The sequence below is a fragment of the Peromyscus maniculatus genome, chromosome 4 (genome assembly GCF_049852395.1).
Source record: "Peromyscus maniculatus bairdii isolate BWxNUB_F1_BW_parent chromosome 4, HU_Pman_BW_mat_3.1, whole genome shotgun sequence".
NCBI classification, from domain to species: domain Eukaryota; kingdom Metazoa; phylum Chordata; class Mammalia; order Rodentia; family Cricetidae; genus Peromyscus; species Peromyscus maniculatus.
The window spans coordinates 19,340,978-19,356,651 of NC_134855.1; the positions used below are offsets into that span (position 1 = coordinate 19,340,978).

General features: G+C 34.7%; 1 protein-coding gene across 1 annotated transcript in view; it reads right to left on the reverse strand.

Annotated features, from left to right (window-relative positions):
• The window catches only part of Lrp1b (LDL receptor related protein 1B), a 1,955,528-nt gene that overhangs the window by 9,356 nt on the left and 1,930,498 nt on the right, over window positions 1–15,674 (reverse strand). The window contains exon 87 of the mRNA XM_042275227.2: window positions 6,600–6,676. Coding sequence (XP_042131161.1) covers window positions 6,600–6,676 — 77 coding nt within the window. The remainder of the gene's footprint in view (window positions 1–6,599; window positions 6,677–15,674) is intronic.

Below are 15,674 nucleotides of genomic sequence, written 5' to 3' on the forward strand. Positions count from 1 at the left end.
TTTGGTGAAGGAGAACATCAGAATATATTGTAATAAAAGATCTATTTACAATAAAAAATAAGTTTCAATACAGTGTGCTAATCAGTAAACATATTTTTAGCATGTAAGAATCCAACCTATGAAAAGAACATGAAAAGTGATTTAAAAAAGATGGGAAGGGTGAGCCAGGAGAGGGAACTAGCTCAGTAATGTCATAAGGAACAAAATAAGATTTTGTTTGTAATGTATTTCTGGATACTTAGTCTTCCCTGGAAGAGGCAGCCCTGAATCTCTCCTGAAGCCACACTGTGTCAAGCTGCTTCTTTTCCAATCATACTATCAATGTTAACTTGGACAAATTGTTTCAGGTTATTCAGTTATAATGTACATGTTATCTTTGGTCATCACATATTGGTGTAGCTATCACTATCCTGATAATGTAGAGAGAGTTTTATACATGCTTAAGAAATGATTGCATTATAACACTGTGTGCCCATATTTTACACATTTATAAACTTTTACTTCTCTTTTCTCTGCAAATAGTACTGTTGTTAAGATGACCTGAGGCCCATATGTTGAGTTCTCATTTAACAAATACATCTTAACATGAACTTTAACTTTGCTTTATGAATATGTATGCACTTTCTCTCATGGCACTTGACATATATTAGATAATGAAACAAACAGCTTCATTAAACATGACATCTTGTGGGCATAGTGGTGAATGCTTTCAATCCAAGCACAGCATTTGAGAGGCAAAGACAGATAGACCTCTATGATTTTGAGGCCAGCCTGCTTTACATAGCGAGTTCCAGAACAGCCAGGGATACATAGAGATCCTGTCTCAAAACAAGTACTACTATAACAACAAAAAGCATGGCATCTTAAATACTACCTTATAAAAAGGTAGATATTGCCCTGGGGATATAAAGGATGAATATCCAGCTAGTCTGAGCCTCATAAGAATCATCTGTTGACAACTGAAGAATGGGTACTCTTCAGGCCCTAAGAGAGTATGAAAACCCAGGGGATTAAAATGAAGTACTAACAACCAGGTTGGGGTTGGGAGTTAGGATGTGAATAGTTAGGAGGACATGTGACATACAAGAAAATAGAGGGGCTATTAGGAAGGTATGTGCAAGATATATAAATGAGCTGGTAATTTATACTACTGAAGAAAAAGAAACAATGTTGAAAATGAAGAAATACATTATGATTGCATTGTTTGGTTTAATTTAAGAGATAGAAAGCAAAGTTCATATATAACTTGTGCTGTTCCGGTGCCTAGGTCAATTTTGCAGCCTTCTAAAATGTCAGTTGTCTGGGTGGTGAAACACAAGGAAAATCTGGGTATATACTGAGCTTGAGATTCTTGAGGAATATAGGGTGTAAGTCTCAGACTCAAGAGAAGATAGGAAGATGTTAGGAGTTTCACATAATTAGCACAGGATTGACAACTGAGGTCAGCAAAACAGGGCTTGCCAAGGATGCTAAACTCAGAGAAAGGGGCAGTACATATAGCCATAGCCATAGGAGAGAACACACCCAGGGAAAAGGAGCAGATGGTGAACTATCCACAGTGAATGAAAGCAGAAGTGTCACAAAAGGAAGTCTGAGTTGCCTCAAGAGAGGCAACTGATGTGAAAAGTTTAGAATCATGACGCTAAAGGGAAGGGATTATTTATGTGCTTAGAATTGCAACATTATCTCACTATGCACTTTTAGCTGGCCTCAAACATACTATCTAGCCCAGGTGGTTTTCAATCCTCTAGCAATTCTCCTTCCTCTGCATCCCAGCTTCTGGAATTACAGGTACACATTGCCATGCCTAAGAAAATAGCATCTTTCTTATTGCTGAAGTTATAGTAATAAATAAATAAATAAATAAAATGTGAGCATAAATTAGGCAAGTTTTGGCATATTAGAGGATAGTCTACATTTTAATACATGCTTATAGAGATAAAATGTCTTTATATAAAAAGATTAGAATGCATTCTCAAAAGATATTGTGAATTGCTGTGAAAACTACAAAGAAAGTATTAAATATACATTCCAGCTGAGCCAAGCTAAGTACTATGAAGTGGCTGCAAGAATGTGCCATTCATCCTGGGCCAGTTCCACTCTGTCCCCTCCCCTTGTTCTGCAGCCCCTGGATTCAGTGACTTTCCTTCCTTTGGACATCTTTCTACTCCCAGAGCTGTCGTACCTCATGCTTCTGAACCTCTGCTCTTTTAATATTTCCAAATCAAAACCCTCTGTAACCTCAGTCAAACTCTGCCAGTTTCTATTTTGGCCCCCTTTTCAAAGAGAAATAACCAGATCTCTTAACTGAGTATACACTCATGTGCTCACATATTGTTTTAAGTCTCCTGTATCCTAATAGAGCCTAAGCTTCATTATTCACACAGAGCCACCCATCTTACTTGTTGCCCTATCTCCAGGGTGTACTACAGTGTTTGAGACGTAGTTCAGTTTTTTTTTTTTTTTTTTTTTTTTTTTTAAATCGTGGCTTTGGGAGAATTGGAAGGGAAATGTCATCATATCCGTAATATTTCCATATTTGCATATTTCACAGTCTTGGTATCATGTAATCAGATTTTTTGTGTTAAAATATAACAGATGGCATAAAATAAATAAGGATGATTCAGGAAAGAGTTGAAATGATATACCTCTTGCTACAGTAAAGGCAAGACCTTTCCAATATTGCCCTCACAAAAATACTGGGTATATTTTATCTTAATTTTAGCACACACTACAAATAGCACAATTCAAAATTTGAGTGCCACTGCCTCTAAAATTTTATGTGAATTTAAAACAGGAATATGAAATGACATCTCTTATTCTGAGTTTGAAACTATTCAGACAAGACAGAGTAGCTTTTCAAGTAGAATCTGAGCACAAAGTACTAGAATAACAGTTCTGCACAATTTTTCAAGCTGTTTTTTCAGCATTTGAAGCACCAAGACCCAGAAGATACCTGTAGTGCTACTTGGAGATGAATATGAAAGCTATGCATGAATTAGGGAGCAAATCTTCATGCAGAGAGACAAGAGATGTCAAAGTAAGGCACCACTCTTTTAACCAGGACAATGTTTATGCAGCTGCATGTAGTGATTTGAATGAGAAAGGCCCCATTGAGGCTCAGATGTTTAAACACTTGATCTCCATTTGGTGGCACTTTGGATAGGTTTAGTATGTGTGCTCTTGCTGGGGGAAGTGTGTCACAAGTATGGCTTTGAGGTTTCAAAGCCACACATCATTCCATGTTCCTTCTATGTTCCATGTTTTCAGTTCAAGATGTGAGGCCTCAGCTTCCTGCTCCAGCCACCATGCCTACCACTGGCTTCTTCCACTCTATCATCATGAACGTCAACCCTCTGTATCCACAGTTCAAATAAATAGTTTCTTCCGTGACTTTGGTCATTGTGTTTTATCACAGCAATGGGTAAGCAGCCAATACACTGTGCTTATTCACTGTTTTATTTGGAAGTGTAACATGCAATCACAATATTCTTCATGACAAATGACTTCTGCTTATGGTTGAGGAGTACTCAACAAACATTGAAAATCATGGGATTTTTCCCTGAGATAAGAAGAACAACAGCCCTACTTCAGCAAGCTGTAGTTCCCCTCTTCAGAACAACTGACACAAACTTTTTGTTTTGTTATTTGTTTTGACTTTTTATATTTTTGGTTGTTGTTTTTTACTTGGAAACATCTAACAATAAGCCTTCTTTAGATATAAGCTGCCTATAATTAAAAGTACTGAATGATTAGCCAGGTAGTGGTAGCACATGGCTGTATTTTCAGCACCCAGGAAGCAGAGGCAGGCTGATTTCTGTGAGATCAAGGCCAGCATGGGCTACAGAGTGAGTTCCAGGACAGGCTCCAAAGCTACACAGAGAAACCCTGTCTCGAACAACAACAACAACAACAACAACCAGGTCCTGGGCTCGTTGCATGAGTTAGCTGTTTGAAACCTGGGACTTATGCAGGGACGCTTGGCTCAATCTGGGAGGAGGGGACTGGACCTGCCTGGACTGAATCTATCAGGTCGATCCCAGTCCTCGGGGGAGACCTTGATCTGGAGGAGGTGGGAATGAGGGGTGGGCTGGGGGGAAGGGGAGGGGGCAGGAAGGGAGAGAACAAGGGAATCTGTGGCTATTATGTAGAACTGAATAATATTGTAAAATAAATAAATAAATAAATAAATAAATAAATAAATAAATAAAAACAACAACAAAAAAGAAAAAAGTGTTGAATAATTGACACCCAAAATAGGAGATCATTGTTGTATATTTTATAATATCAAACATAATTACATTGCCTTGGTAGAATAATTGAACTTGATATGGCTTTCTGTGAGAAAACACAAATTCAGGAAGTTGCATAGATCTTTAATGTTACTTTCTTCTAAATGAACACCATTCCCTGAGCATGGCTTTCATCCTGTGGGTTGGAACAACATTGTTGAACAACCTACAAAATCACTGTATGAGCATGGATGAAAAACCATGGTAATCTTGCAGCAACCTGGGTATTTACATCCATGAAGTAAGAATTTGAACTGTGAACTAACCATTTCTTCTTACGTTTATTTTTTTTTTCTATTCCTCTTGCAGTATAAGTGTAGTAAATGTCTAATTAAAACAACAACAAAAAACATGTTGAGGTTTCTTCCTGCTCTGCTGCTCTGGGTATCTAATGTGAGGCTCTCAGAAGTACTCTCCAGCACTCAGAAGTTCAGTCATCTTCTAATAAAATCATTCCTTGCGGAAGGTAGCTTCTTTTGTGATAATGTAAGGATTGAATAGTGAAGGCCCTTTCAATATCCGCTGATGTTTCTATTAATTATAGACTTTCAGAGAAAGAAGAAGGGAATGTCTTTGAAGTCAGGACAGCACAACTAGGAACATCTCCTCACACCTCACGTCCTGTTTCAGGGCTGTTTTCTGTAATCTGACATTTTTTCTTCCAGAGGAGGCTGTTGCCCATGCAAATGTTTGGATGTCTCACTCACAGTGAAAATGCCTGGAACTTCCTTCTCCAAACCACTTTCTATGATCCAAATTTTCTCTGAGTATAGCCTTTATGAAGAATTTAGAAAATTCGATAGACATTGTACTCTGGTTCATTATTTCCTTTTAGAAAGTTTCACTAATGTTTGAAATTCCTTTTCCTGTCAAAGAATCTGTACTTTTCCTAAATGAGACTCATGAGAAACTTTCCTGAAGGAAGGATAAACGCACCTCACCATAGCAATGTTGCCTTTATGGTTCTGTTGTCTACAAGCTGGCAATTTCAACTGCATGCTACCATTTTTAAATGTTCTTAATGATTAGTAAGGTGTTTAAATAGTTTACAACATCACTTTTACATCAATGCACCTTCAAAAATTTATAATATTATTTTGAGTTCTAAACTTGGCAAAAAGAACAAATATTCATTTTTGTCTGTCTCTCTTTAGTGTATAAAATTAGTCTAAGTAAATCTGTGACACATAACCTGTTATAAACCATTTCCCAAGTTCTAGTACTCTAGTCCTCCCTGTCATTATGTTCCTGTATTCACAGCTAAAACACTACAATGAAAATCCAAGTGCTCTGTGACCGAAGAACACACACCTCACCTATTCAGATTACAGTATTTATGATCAAGATAGACTTTGCGAACAGTGGCTCTCAACCTGTGGGTCCCAACCCCTCTGTCCAACCTCTATTTCTAAAAATCTTCATATTAAAATTCATAACAGTAGTAAAATTACAGTTATGAAGTCACAACAAAAATAATTTTGGGATAGTGGATCATCACAACATGAGGAACTGTGTTAAAAGGTAGCACTAGGAAGGTGGAGAACCACTATTTTAGAAGTACATACCATTTTTACAAAATGCTCATAGTTATTACAACTTACAAGTGTTACAAATTTGGAAACTCTTGCTTGGAGAATAGAGACACTATTTGGAAACAGGAGTAAGGAATAAGTAGATAAAAAGCATCACAGCCTATTACTAATATACAAAAATCATATAATCTCAATCTTCATGTTTTCTTTGCCATTTATATGTATTGAAATATTATGATTATTGTTCATGTCTCCTGAAGTGAATCACCAAAGTTAAGGTTTGTCATCAGTGATATAGTTTTCCTCCTCTATGCATATTCTCACTTGTTTCCCATATGGACTTTCCAATCTCCTAATGCAAGGTCAAATTATGTGACAATATATATGAATAATGACACTTTTTATGTCCTATTTTGAAAAAATTTACACCTTGTTGTCACAGAGTAGAGAAGAACACACAGTGTTGATTGAAGAAGGTCTGCTCTGAGATGGCAGTGTTATAAACAACAGATGATACATCCATATATTATTATATATATTGACATTTAAAGAGATAGAATCCCTTACAAAGTTTGTTTGAAAATTTACTTCTTCATAATCTGACCAATCAGGTTTCATTTTCAACAGTACCTCAAAGGTGTCAAGACTATATTTTTCTCTAATTATATGAGATTATTATTACTATAACTTGAAGTCTCATATCCCTCAATGACTACCTAAAAGATGAAATGGCTTCTATAGTTTCTAGACAGAAATTTTATTCTGTGGCACTTACTTGTGCTGATGTGCTCAGACTTGCTGCTCTTGGGGGCTGGCCTCTCACATTGTGTACCTGACCAATTAGTGGAGCATCTAGAAAGATCCAAACAACAACAAAAACAGCAAAGAATCAGTAAATAACAAAACAAGTTAACTAGTGCAGAAACTTAAAACAAAACTTCTTCTTTGAAACAAGAGCCAATCATTACAGATTCATCATGATCAAGAACTTTCTGACTAATTAGCTTCACATTTTCAGTATGCTACAGGTAACTTCAACTGAATAGCATTTGTTGGAATATGTAAAAGAAAATAAATCAAGCAACTACTGCATCAATATTGAGTGTGCATATTAAACAAAACCTTTTTTATTAGGTTTCTACAGTTTGTTCACCTGTTGTTTAAAGTCGAAGGTGTAAGTAACTACTAGACATCAAAGTTTTGGACTTTGAATAACTATAGATATAGAAATATAACAGTAATCTGAGAAAGGAAAAAAACAATGCTTTCCTTTGTTAAATAACATGTTTATTAATAGGAGCTCAAATTAATGTGCTCAAGATTTCACAGCAAGAAGTTGTTTCCCCTATATTGGTAGCACAGCACTGTTGACATAAATCAAGAGGAGAACAAGAGGGGTAGATTTGATGAAAATCTATTCTTAACACAAAGCAGAAGTATCTAATTGGGTGATTAAAAAATTGAACGTGAGTTATTTTCCCTGAGTGTGCTAACTGGCTAACAGAAATGTCTCCGTGAATCTGTCAGCATCAAGCCAAACAGAAACAATATCTTCGGCCTCACTTCTTACATAAAATGACTTTCAAATATCACCATATCAGAATAGTTTCACAATATGAGAGGAAAGCTTTCAGGACCATTCCAAGTGAATCTCTCTCAATGTAATGTGCACTATATATCTACAATACACAATTTTTGTCCCAATTAATTCATATGAATAATGTTGTTTTCCAAATTAAGCTTCTATCACATAGCGTGCATTACTTTTGATATCTGTAAAAAAAGTATTGGCTCTCATAAAACTTGGTTACATTCCATAAAACCATCATACCCAATAAATTCAAACCATGAACAAAAACTGGTTTCAAACAAAGCACAGGATCACCAGCATAATGGCTTTCTTTGAAGTATATAGTTATTTGATTAATAATGATAACATTAAATTATGAGCATGAAACATGGTTCAAATGAAAATTAATATCATTATGTTATGATTCAAGCAATTACTAAGTTTTGTGTTATTACCTCATAGAAGGCTTATATGAAGTTAATTTTTCTGCACATAGCATTTGTGATAGGACTATATTACATGTAAATAATTGAAGCAGATAAATTAAAATCCATGTCTACAGATCTTTTTGTGAGATTGAATCAGTGTAATGCAAAAGGCATACAAAATTAGGATAAAATGGACAATGAATGAAATGCTCAGGTTTGTAGAACGTTTGGTTGTTTCTCATATATGCTTTTATAGATATTTGACCTAGAAAAACTCTTACAACTATTCCCAGGTTCTAATTATCAACACAGTCCACAGATAACTCAAAAAAAAAAAAAAGATGCTTGGTGACATTTTGCGAACATATTCTTGAAACAAAGTATAATTGTTGCAAAACTTTTCATTTTATGTAACTTTACATCTTTCAAATTGTCCTAATTGACCACTGAGAATGTTTTATATTCCTCAGTGCCAAATTTGTACTAGTTACACACTTTGTTATAAAGCTGACATACACACATAAATGTGTGCAGCTATATTGAGTTGTTTTTCAAACTACTGAGATTTATTCTTTACATCACCTTATTTTAAAAGGTAGAGTGGGGTTTACCTTAAAATATGAAAATAACATTTGCTATATTTTATGGTTCTTCTAGAGGAGCAGTTCTTAACCTATGGGTCATGACCCCTTTGGAGGTTGAGCAACCCTTTCACAGGGGTCACATATCAGATATTTACACTATAATTTATAACAATAGCAAGATTACAGTTATGCAGTAGAAACAAAAATAATTTTATGGTTGGGGGTCACCACAACATTAGAACTGTATTAAAGGGTCGAATCATTAGAATGGTTGAGAACCACTGCTCTAGAGATAAAGATCTCTGAGGTAATCATTATACTGAAATGACTGAAATGACAAAGTGAAATTACCTGGAAAATGATGGATCAAATGCTAATTGAGTAGATTATGTTCTGACAAGAACACAATATATCTTATATATTTTATGGTGTTAAGAAAACATGTTTTATAGCCTAAAGCTAGCAGAGAGTGTGAAACAGAAGAAGGAAATAAGAACAGAGGGCACTTGTGAAAGTCCTTCAGGTCTTTAAGTAGGACAGGTGACATTTTTAACAGTATGGTCTAATTTATCCATGACTTGAAGCCTAGTACTTACTTCAGGTAAGGAAGTCACAAGCTCATGTTCTTTAAATTTCTTACTTTTAAAGGTGGAATACATTTAAGTTCCAAATCTACAGGGGATATTTTACGTGGGGATGACTCTCAGAGATTACACTAAAAATAATTATTTTTTAACAGTAATACATCTTAATCAGTGATGCCAACCTTGCAATTTTCCCCTATATTTCTTATAAAGTAATGTTTTACAGCCAAAGATAAAATAGGATATGTTTCACTGTCTTCCTTTGTTCCAGACTTGAAAATAATCTCTTTGAGATATTAAATCAAATAGAAATCATTATTCTTGTTGCCTACCTTATAAAATTACAACCTAAGACATTTGCTGCTCCAGAAGTTTCTCTTCCAGTGGGTGATTTAAAACCAAGCATTTTAAAACCATCTTTATAGAATTTAATAAATCTTCATATCTAAGTAGAATGCAATGATCAAGGCCATTAATGGCCCAGCACTGAAGAAAAGGAATGTGCAGATCATCAAAATTTCCTGTCCAATTCCTCACTGAATTATTTGCATAATCATACTGACTATAATTTCTCTGGCATCTCTTTCCCACTTTCTTTATTCATCAAGCAAATTTCCTCATCCAAGCTTTAGCCATCTTTGAATCTATACAACTGCAAATCACTGCTACCTCTGTTCATCTGAGAATAAATATCTGCAAGTTAGACTCACCACCACACACACCTGCATATCATTCATTGAAGAACTACGGTTCTTCAATGACCTATGGTCATTTCCCAGAGCACATAAGCATGAAGCATAGAAGATAGGTTTCATATTAACATTATACCACTCTGAATTATTGATGAAAACCACACAAATTTTAATTAAATGCAGTTGGGTTGGAGACAGGAGAGATAGGTAGATTCTTCATTATGTAGCCAAATAATAATATACACACATCCATCTTTCCATCACCATCCTCATTCTCATCATTTTTGCAGCTATGGGTTGCTGACTTAACTTTCTTTGACATTACTTCTTACACAGAACTTCAACTTTTGAGAGTTACAAGATATATTTAGTGATGCATTGATTTCTTAATCTTACTCTTCCACTTTTATAAACCATAAGCACAGAGTGCTCTTTGTGAAATTTCTCAAATCTCCTAAATTAGAATAATTACCAAACTAAACTTTTCCTGAAACTTCAGAATCTGGATTCCTATATATCAGTGAACTCATTAAGTATCTTATAATTATGGCTAGAGATCCATATGCTAGCAATGTTAATCTCAGAGAAGCAATACATAACATACTTCAATAAATACAATTATTATACACAGAGTATATTCTTATAGCAAGTTTTACTTAATCATTTTTTATTGTTAGGCTCAGAACAATAATATACAAGCCCAACATGACCAATCAAAGGTTAGCTAGGTGACTATCTGTCCTTTACATAGTATCTACAAAAAACAAAACGAGTTTACTCAATCAGTTTTTAAAATTACTTCTCATCTAGATTTTACCATATAAAATATATTTATTTAGCTTAACATGACATCATAATTTATATAAATATTGTATAGTTATACTGTTTTTGTTTCAATTATATTCCTGCAATAGAGGGTGTTGTCCTTAGTAAAGACAATGTTGCTCAGATGTCATACATAACCAACACTGCAGATTGTCAAAGCAAACTTGTATATATGGAATAAGATGGCTTCAAAATAGAAGTTAATATTTAATAAAAATATCACCTATAATTAAATTGTTAAAATAGTCACAATTACAAACTAGTAGAGAGATTCTTTGTAAAGAGAATTAAGGTTAGCTATGTACTACTGAGTATATATTCAAGTTTTCAGGTATGATCTTCATAATAACAGTAATAAATTCATATGATCTGTTCCTGTCATTTTGCAGAAATATGGTCTAGAATCATCTACTTTGGGAGAGCTTCAAAACAAAATAACTAGATTAATAAATGCTTTTTTTTATTTTCATCAAATTTAAAGGTCATGGAATTATTCTGGCCACAGTGAAATTCAATGGTGAAGCTTAAAGCAATTGAAACTATATTTCTCATCATTGAATGTGTGAAATTTTCCTTTAAGTATGATGATAGACATACTCAGAAAGGAAAAAAAAATATCTTAATATAACCTATGTTTCTCTATTTAGGAATTAATGAAGCAGTTAAGAAATTCTACATGTGTTATATGCGTCTCAGTGCTTCTAAATCTCATTCAATAAAATTAGGAACATGACTACCTACCACACATCATCAGATTTGTGCAACAATGTTTACATATAGTAAAATTTATACAAATTATGTAATTTGAAAAACATTTATTAATTCTCTAAATAAATTTGGCTCTGAACCTTAGGAACCCAACATTAGCAAATAATGCTCCACTTTCTATTTTCTGTGGAGTTCCTAACATCTTTTCTAACTTTATGTTGAAGATTGTACTACTTCATAATGCAAAATCATTTCCTGCAGTTTTAGATAGATATTTATTCAATTTAATTTCTGTCAAAGCCCTTTCCATCTGTCAATGTTTCATGGCTTTAACAGGTAAAATTATCTCATGTATTCATAAGAATACTTTAATATTATATGATAAAAGTTCCCTTCTCTTTAATTTGAAATTTTGCCTCAGTTGTGATTTTCATTTTCTGAACTTCATACCCTGTCCTCGATTGATGTTATTGTGGAGTGCTACTCTATAGTTGGACACATTAGTATATTTGTGGTTACAGCCATTTAAGTTAGTGTAAGCCAGGACTGTTTGAGACCAGGTGTTTCAAAGCATCACGGGCAGCATAGGCGTACCCTATAGCAATGCACTTGTGTCCAGCTTCCATATTATCTCTAGGAGTAGGAACCTACCCACCATTTGAAATGAGAAAGTACATAGTCAAATAAATTTTCCAACCAAGCACAAGGAGTAATTGGCAGGAACATCATGAAGTTATTTAATGGTACTTTATTTATTTATTTATTTATTTTTATTTTTTTATTTATTATTTTTTTTGGTTTTTCCGAGACAGGGTTTTTCTGTGCAGTTTTGCGCCTTTCCTGGAACTCACTTGGTAGACCAGGCTGGCCTCGAACTCACAGAGATCCGCCTGCCTCTGCCTCCCGAGTGCTGGGACTAAAGGCGTGAGCCACCACCGCCCGGCTTTATTTAATGGTACTTTAAAATCAATAACCCCTGGGCTGGAGAGATGGCTCAGAGATTAAGAGCACTGACTGATCTTCTAGAGGTCCTGAGTTCAATTCCCAGCAACCACATGGTGGCTTACAACCATCTGTAATGAGATCTGGTGCCCTCTTCTGGCCTGCAGTCATATATGCTGTGTACATAATAAATAAATAAATAAATAAATAAATATATAAATAAATAAATAAATAAATAAATAAATAAATAAATAAATAAATAAATATTTTAAAAAAACAATAACCCTGGAGGAGCTTGGTCCTTCTTCTACTGAATGTATCAGGCTTTGCTGACTCCCCATGGGAGCCCTTACCCTTTTGGAGGAGGGGATGGGGAGTAGGTTGGGTAGGAAAGCTGGCGGGGAGCAGGAGGAGGGATGAGAGGAGGATCTGTGGTTAGTATGTAAAATGAATAAAAACATTTCTTAAATAAAGAAAACCATTTTCATAGGATAAAGTCCATGACCTACCCAGCAACAGTCCTAGGGCAATATGGCATTGCTAAGTGTGATACCATGATAACAGCACATTGATAATAAAAAATCTATTTATTTAAACAATTAAAAAACAATGACACCTAAGTATAGCTCAATGCATTAGGAAAATTGTTTATAATTTTTTGCTTAAGACAGTATAAGATTTTTCATAAAAATTCAGAACACTAAAAAACACATTTTTTAAAGTCAATTTGCAAGAATTCCTGCACCAGTTCTTAATGTTTCATTCTCTGTCCTACAGTACAGTGGGGGTATCAATATTTTCTCTCATATCACCCTGAACCTTCAGTTGGGATTGCAGTATACCATAAATGTGTCTAACATGTTTTGTAGGGTTTTTGTTTTTGTTTTTTTTGAGGTAGGGTATCATGAATCCCACCAGGAGGGTCTGGAATTTACTAAGAAGTGTAGTTTAATTCAGTCGATTAGCTCCATGAAATTAAAAAGTGCTAGTATAAATGACGTATATGACATGCATGAATTTTGAAATTCATCTGGCCAGGGCTGAAATCTAGGCCCTTATTTCATCCCATTACAGGTTTCTCATCTCTCATGAGGGATTAAGCATCCTCCCTTCTAGGTCAAATGATCCCATAGATCCAGCCAGCCTTAGCTTGGACCACTATCCTTTAGGTCCACTGACATTTTACATGTTTACCCTCTCTCATTCACATTCTTCTTTCCTCCTTTCCATTTTTTTCTTTTTCTTTTGCTGTTTTTCAAAGCAAATTAAACATTATAAAACATAATGACTTTAGGTTTCTTGAAAAATTAAGACTAACAAATATGGATGTTATTTGTATTTAATATTAATAATGTTCTGACTGTTGTGAACATTAAATGTACAGATTACATCAGCCTATTAGTATTAATATAATCACATTAATATTTACTGTGTTGATATAATTGAAATATTACTATGATTGTAATTCTTGATTTGTATTCTCAGTAGAAAAAATCTTAGGTATATGTTTCTCTAGTGGTTTAATGGGATGACTGTTTTGCTACTATTTTGGTATAAAAAAAAAAAAGAAGTAAATTTTTTTCTGCATGATTATAACATGAAGAGATTTTCCCTTTAAACTAATGTGGTTGATAAAGTACAAGAAGCAATCTTTCATGAGAACCGCACAAAGTTACGGTGGAATCAAGTACTACATTAAAGGTAGATTGACACAATTTTGTCCTTTTGTTCAATTATGAAATATAGGAAGGAAATAAAACTTTATTGTTATAAACATATGAAACTTGGAGCTGTTAAACTAGTAGACATCTAAGAAAAGCACACAAGTAGACAGTTAAAAAGTTGAATAGGTAAGTAATAGTTATACAAATAGCTGTACTGGTTTTGTTTTTTTATTCTGACACACTTATTATATTAAAAAACAAGAAAATGTTATGACATCAAAAGAAATAATGGGATCACATCCAATCTGCAAATGAATACATACATGATATGAATCTTTACATTTTAATTGTTTTATATGCCTGGAGATATAGCTCAACAGTAAGGTTGAAAACAGTAAGAAAAAAAAAATGTTTTTTCTTAATACCAGGGCTCAGTTCCAAGCACTCTCATGGCAGACACACAACCATCTGTCACTGAAGTTCTGATGCTCTCTTCTGATATATGCAGATACCATGGTACATGATGCCCATCCATATATGCAGACAGGCAAAACACTCACATATTTAAAACAAAAATATTTTTAAAATCTTTAAAAAATTCTAACACATGAAGACAATTTTTATGTATTATTGGGTTAATTTGATATTTCCATACTTGTAAAGATTATAATTTCATAGCAGTTCAAACACATATCTTTTTAAGTGTTTATCAGTCTTTCTTAAAAGAAAATGAGAAGAAGATCCGTGGGAGATGGGGTTGGGGAAGAAGGGGAGGCCTCCGCAGGTGGTCTGATAGAGAGCTTGGAGTAGGGAGTGAGACTGGGGCACTGGATTTGGAGGAGAGAAGAGAGACTTGAATATCTGTGATCAGTCTACCTGATTCTCTGGCCAGCATAGCTAGTTGGATCACAGAGGGTGCCTGATGATGTAGTGGTCTGAGATAAATGGGATGACTTGGGGCAAGGAAGTGGGGAGGAGGTCTGTGTGATCTTCTGGATTGTCTGGCCACAGCATGTGGTTTGCTGCAGAGCTCAGGATGATTAAATTTGGAGGAGAGGTGGACAGATGAAGAAATGAATGTGAAAACTTTCAAAATTCTCTTTTATCCTTTGAAAATAAGTAGCATATTAATGTTATCTGTTATATATACACTTATATCTCCTTAGTAAACAGGGTGACTATCTTCTTGGGGTAAAATCTGGAGTTTAAGCTTGGGCAGGAAAATAAGATGTGTGTGGTATCTATTCCAGGTAGCTTGAAGAACATGACCAAAGCAAGAACAAGTTATAGACTGTTTTCTGGGATTGTAAAGGACAGATATTGATGTGGCAGGCTATCTTGGGTTTTGCAGTTCCAAACAACATGCAAACTTCACATTTTTTGCTTTGAAAATGCTCCAAGGGGCAGAAACAAATCAGTAACATGCAGTGATCTGATTGAAGTGTGTACACGCCAGACTGCTAAAGTTCACCTGCTTAATATCATTCTGGAAATGTGAGGTTTGTTTGGAGTCACTTTGAAACTCTCTTAGACTCTTCTTGGCTCTCTAGAGAATCCTGGTCTGCATGGAGAAGGTTTTTGCCTGATAGCCAGACCTCCGGAGCCCAGGCTGCAGATTGCCTTCTGTAAGGCTATGAATGTTAGCAGTCAGGCCTTAGCCAGGCCTGGAAATACAAAGGAATAGTATCTACTTTTGTAAAGCATGACAAAAACAGAGCCCTTTTCTTCCTTCCAAAACCTTAGCCACATTTTCTCAAACATCAACTATAAATTCCATCTCTTTTATTCCCTCTAAGGAGTGGGAAAATAATCTTGTGCTTCTAATAAGATCATTATATTAGAATAATTGCAAA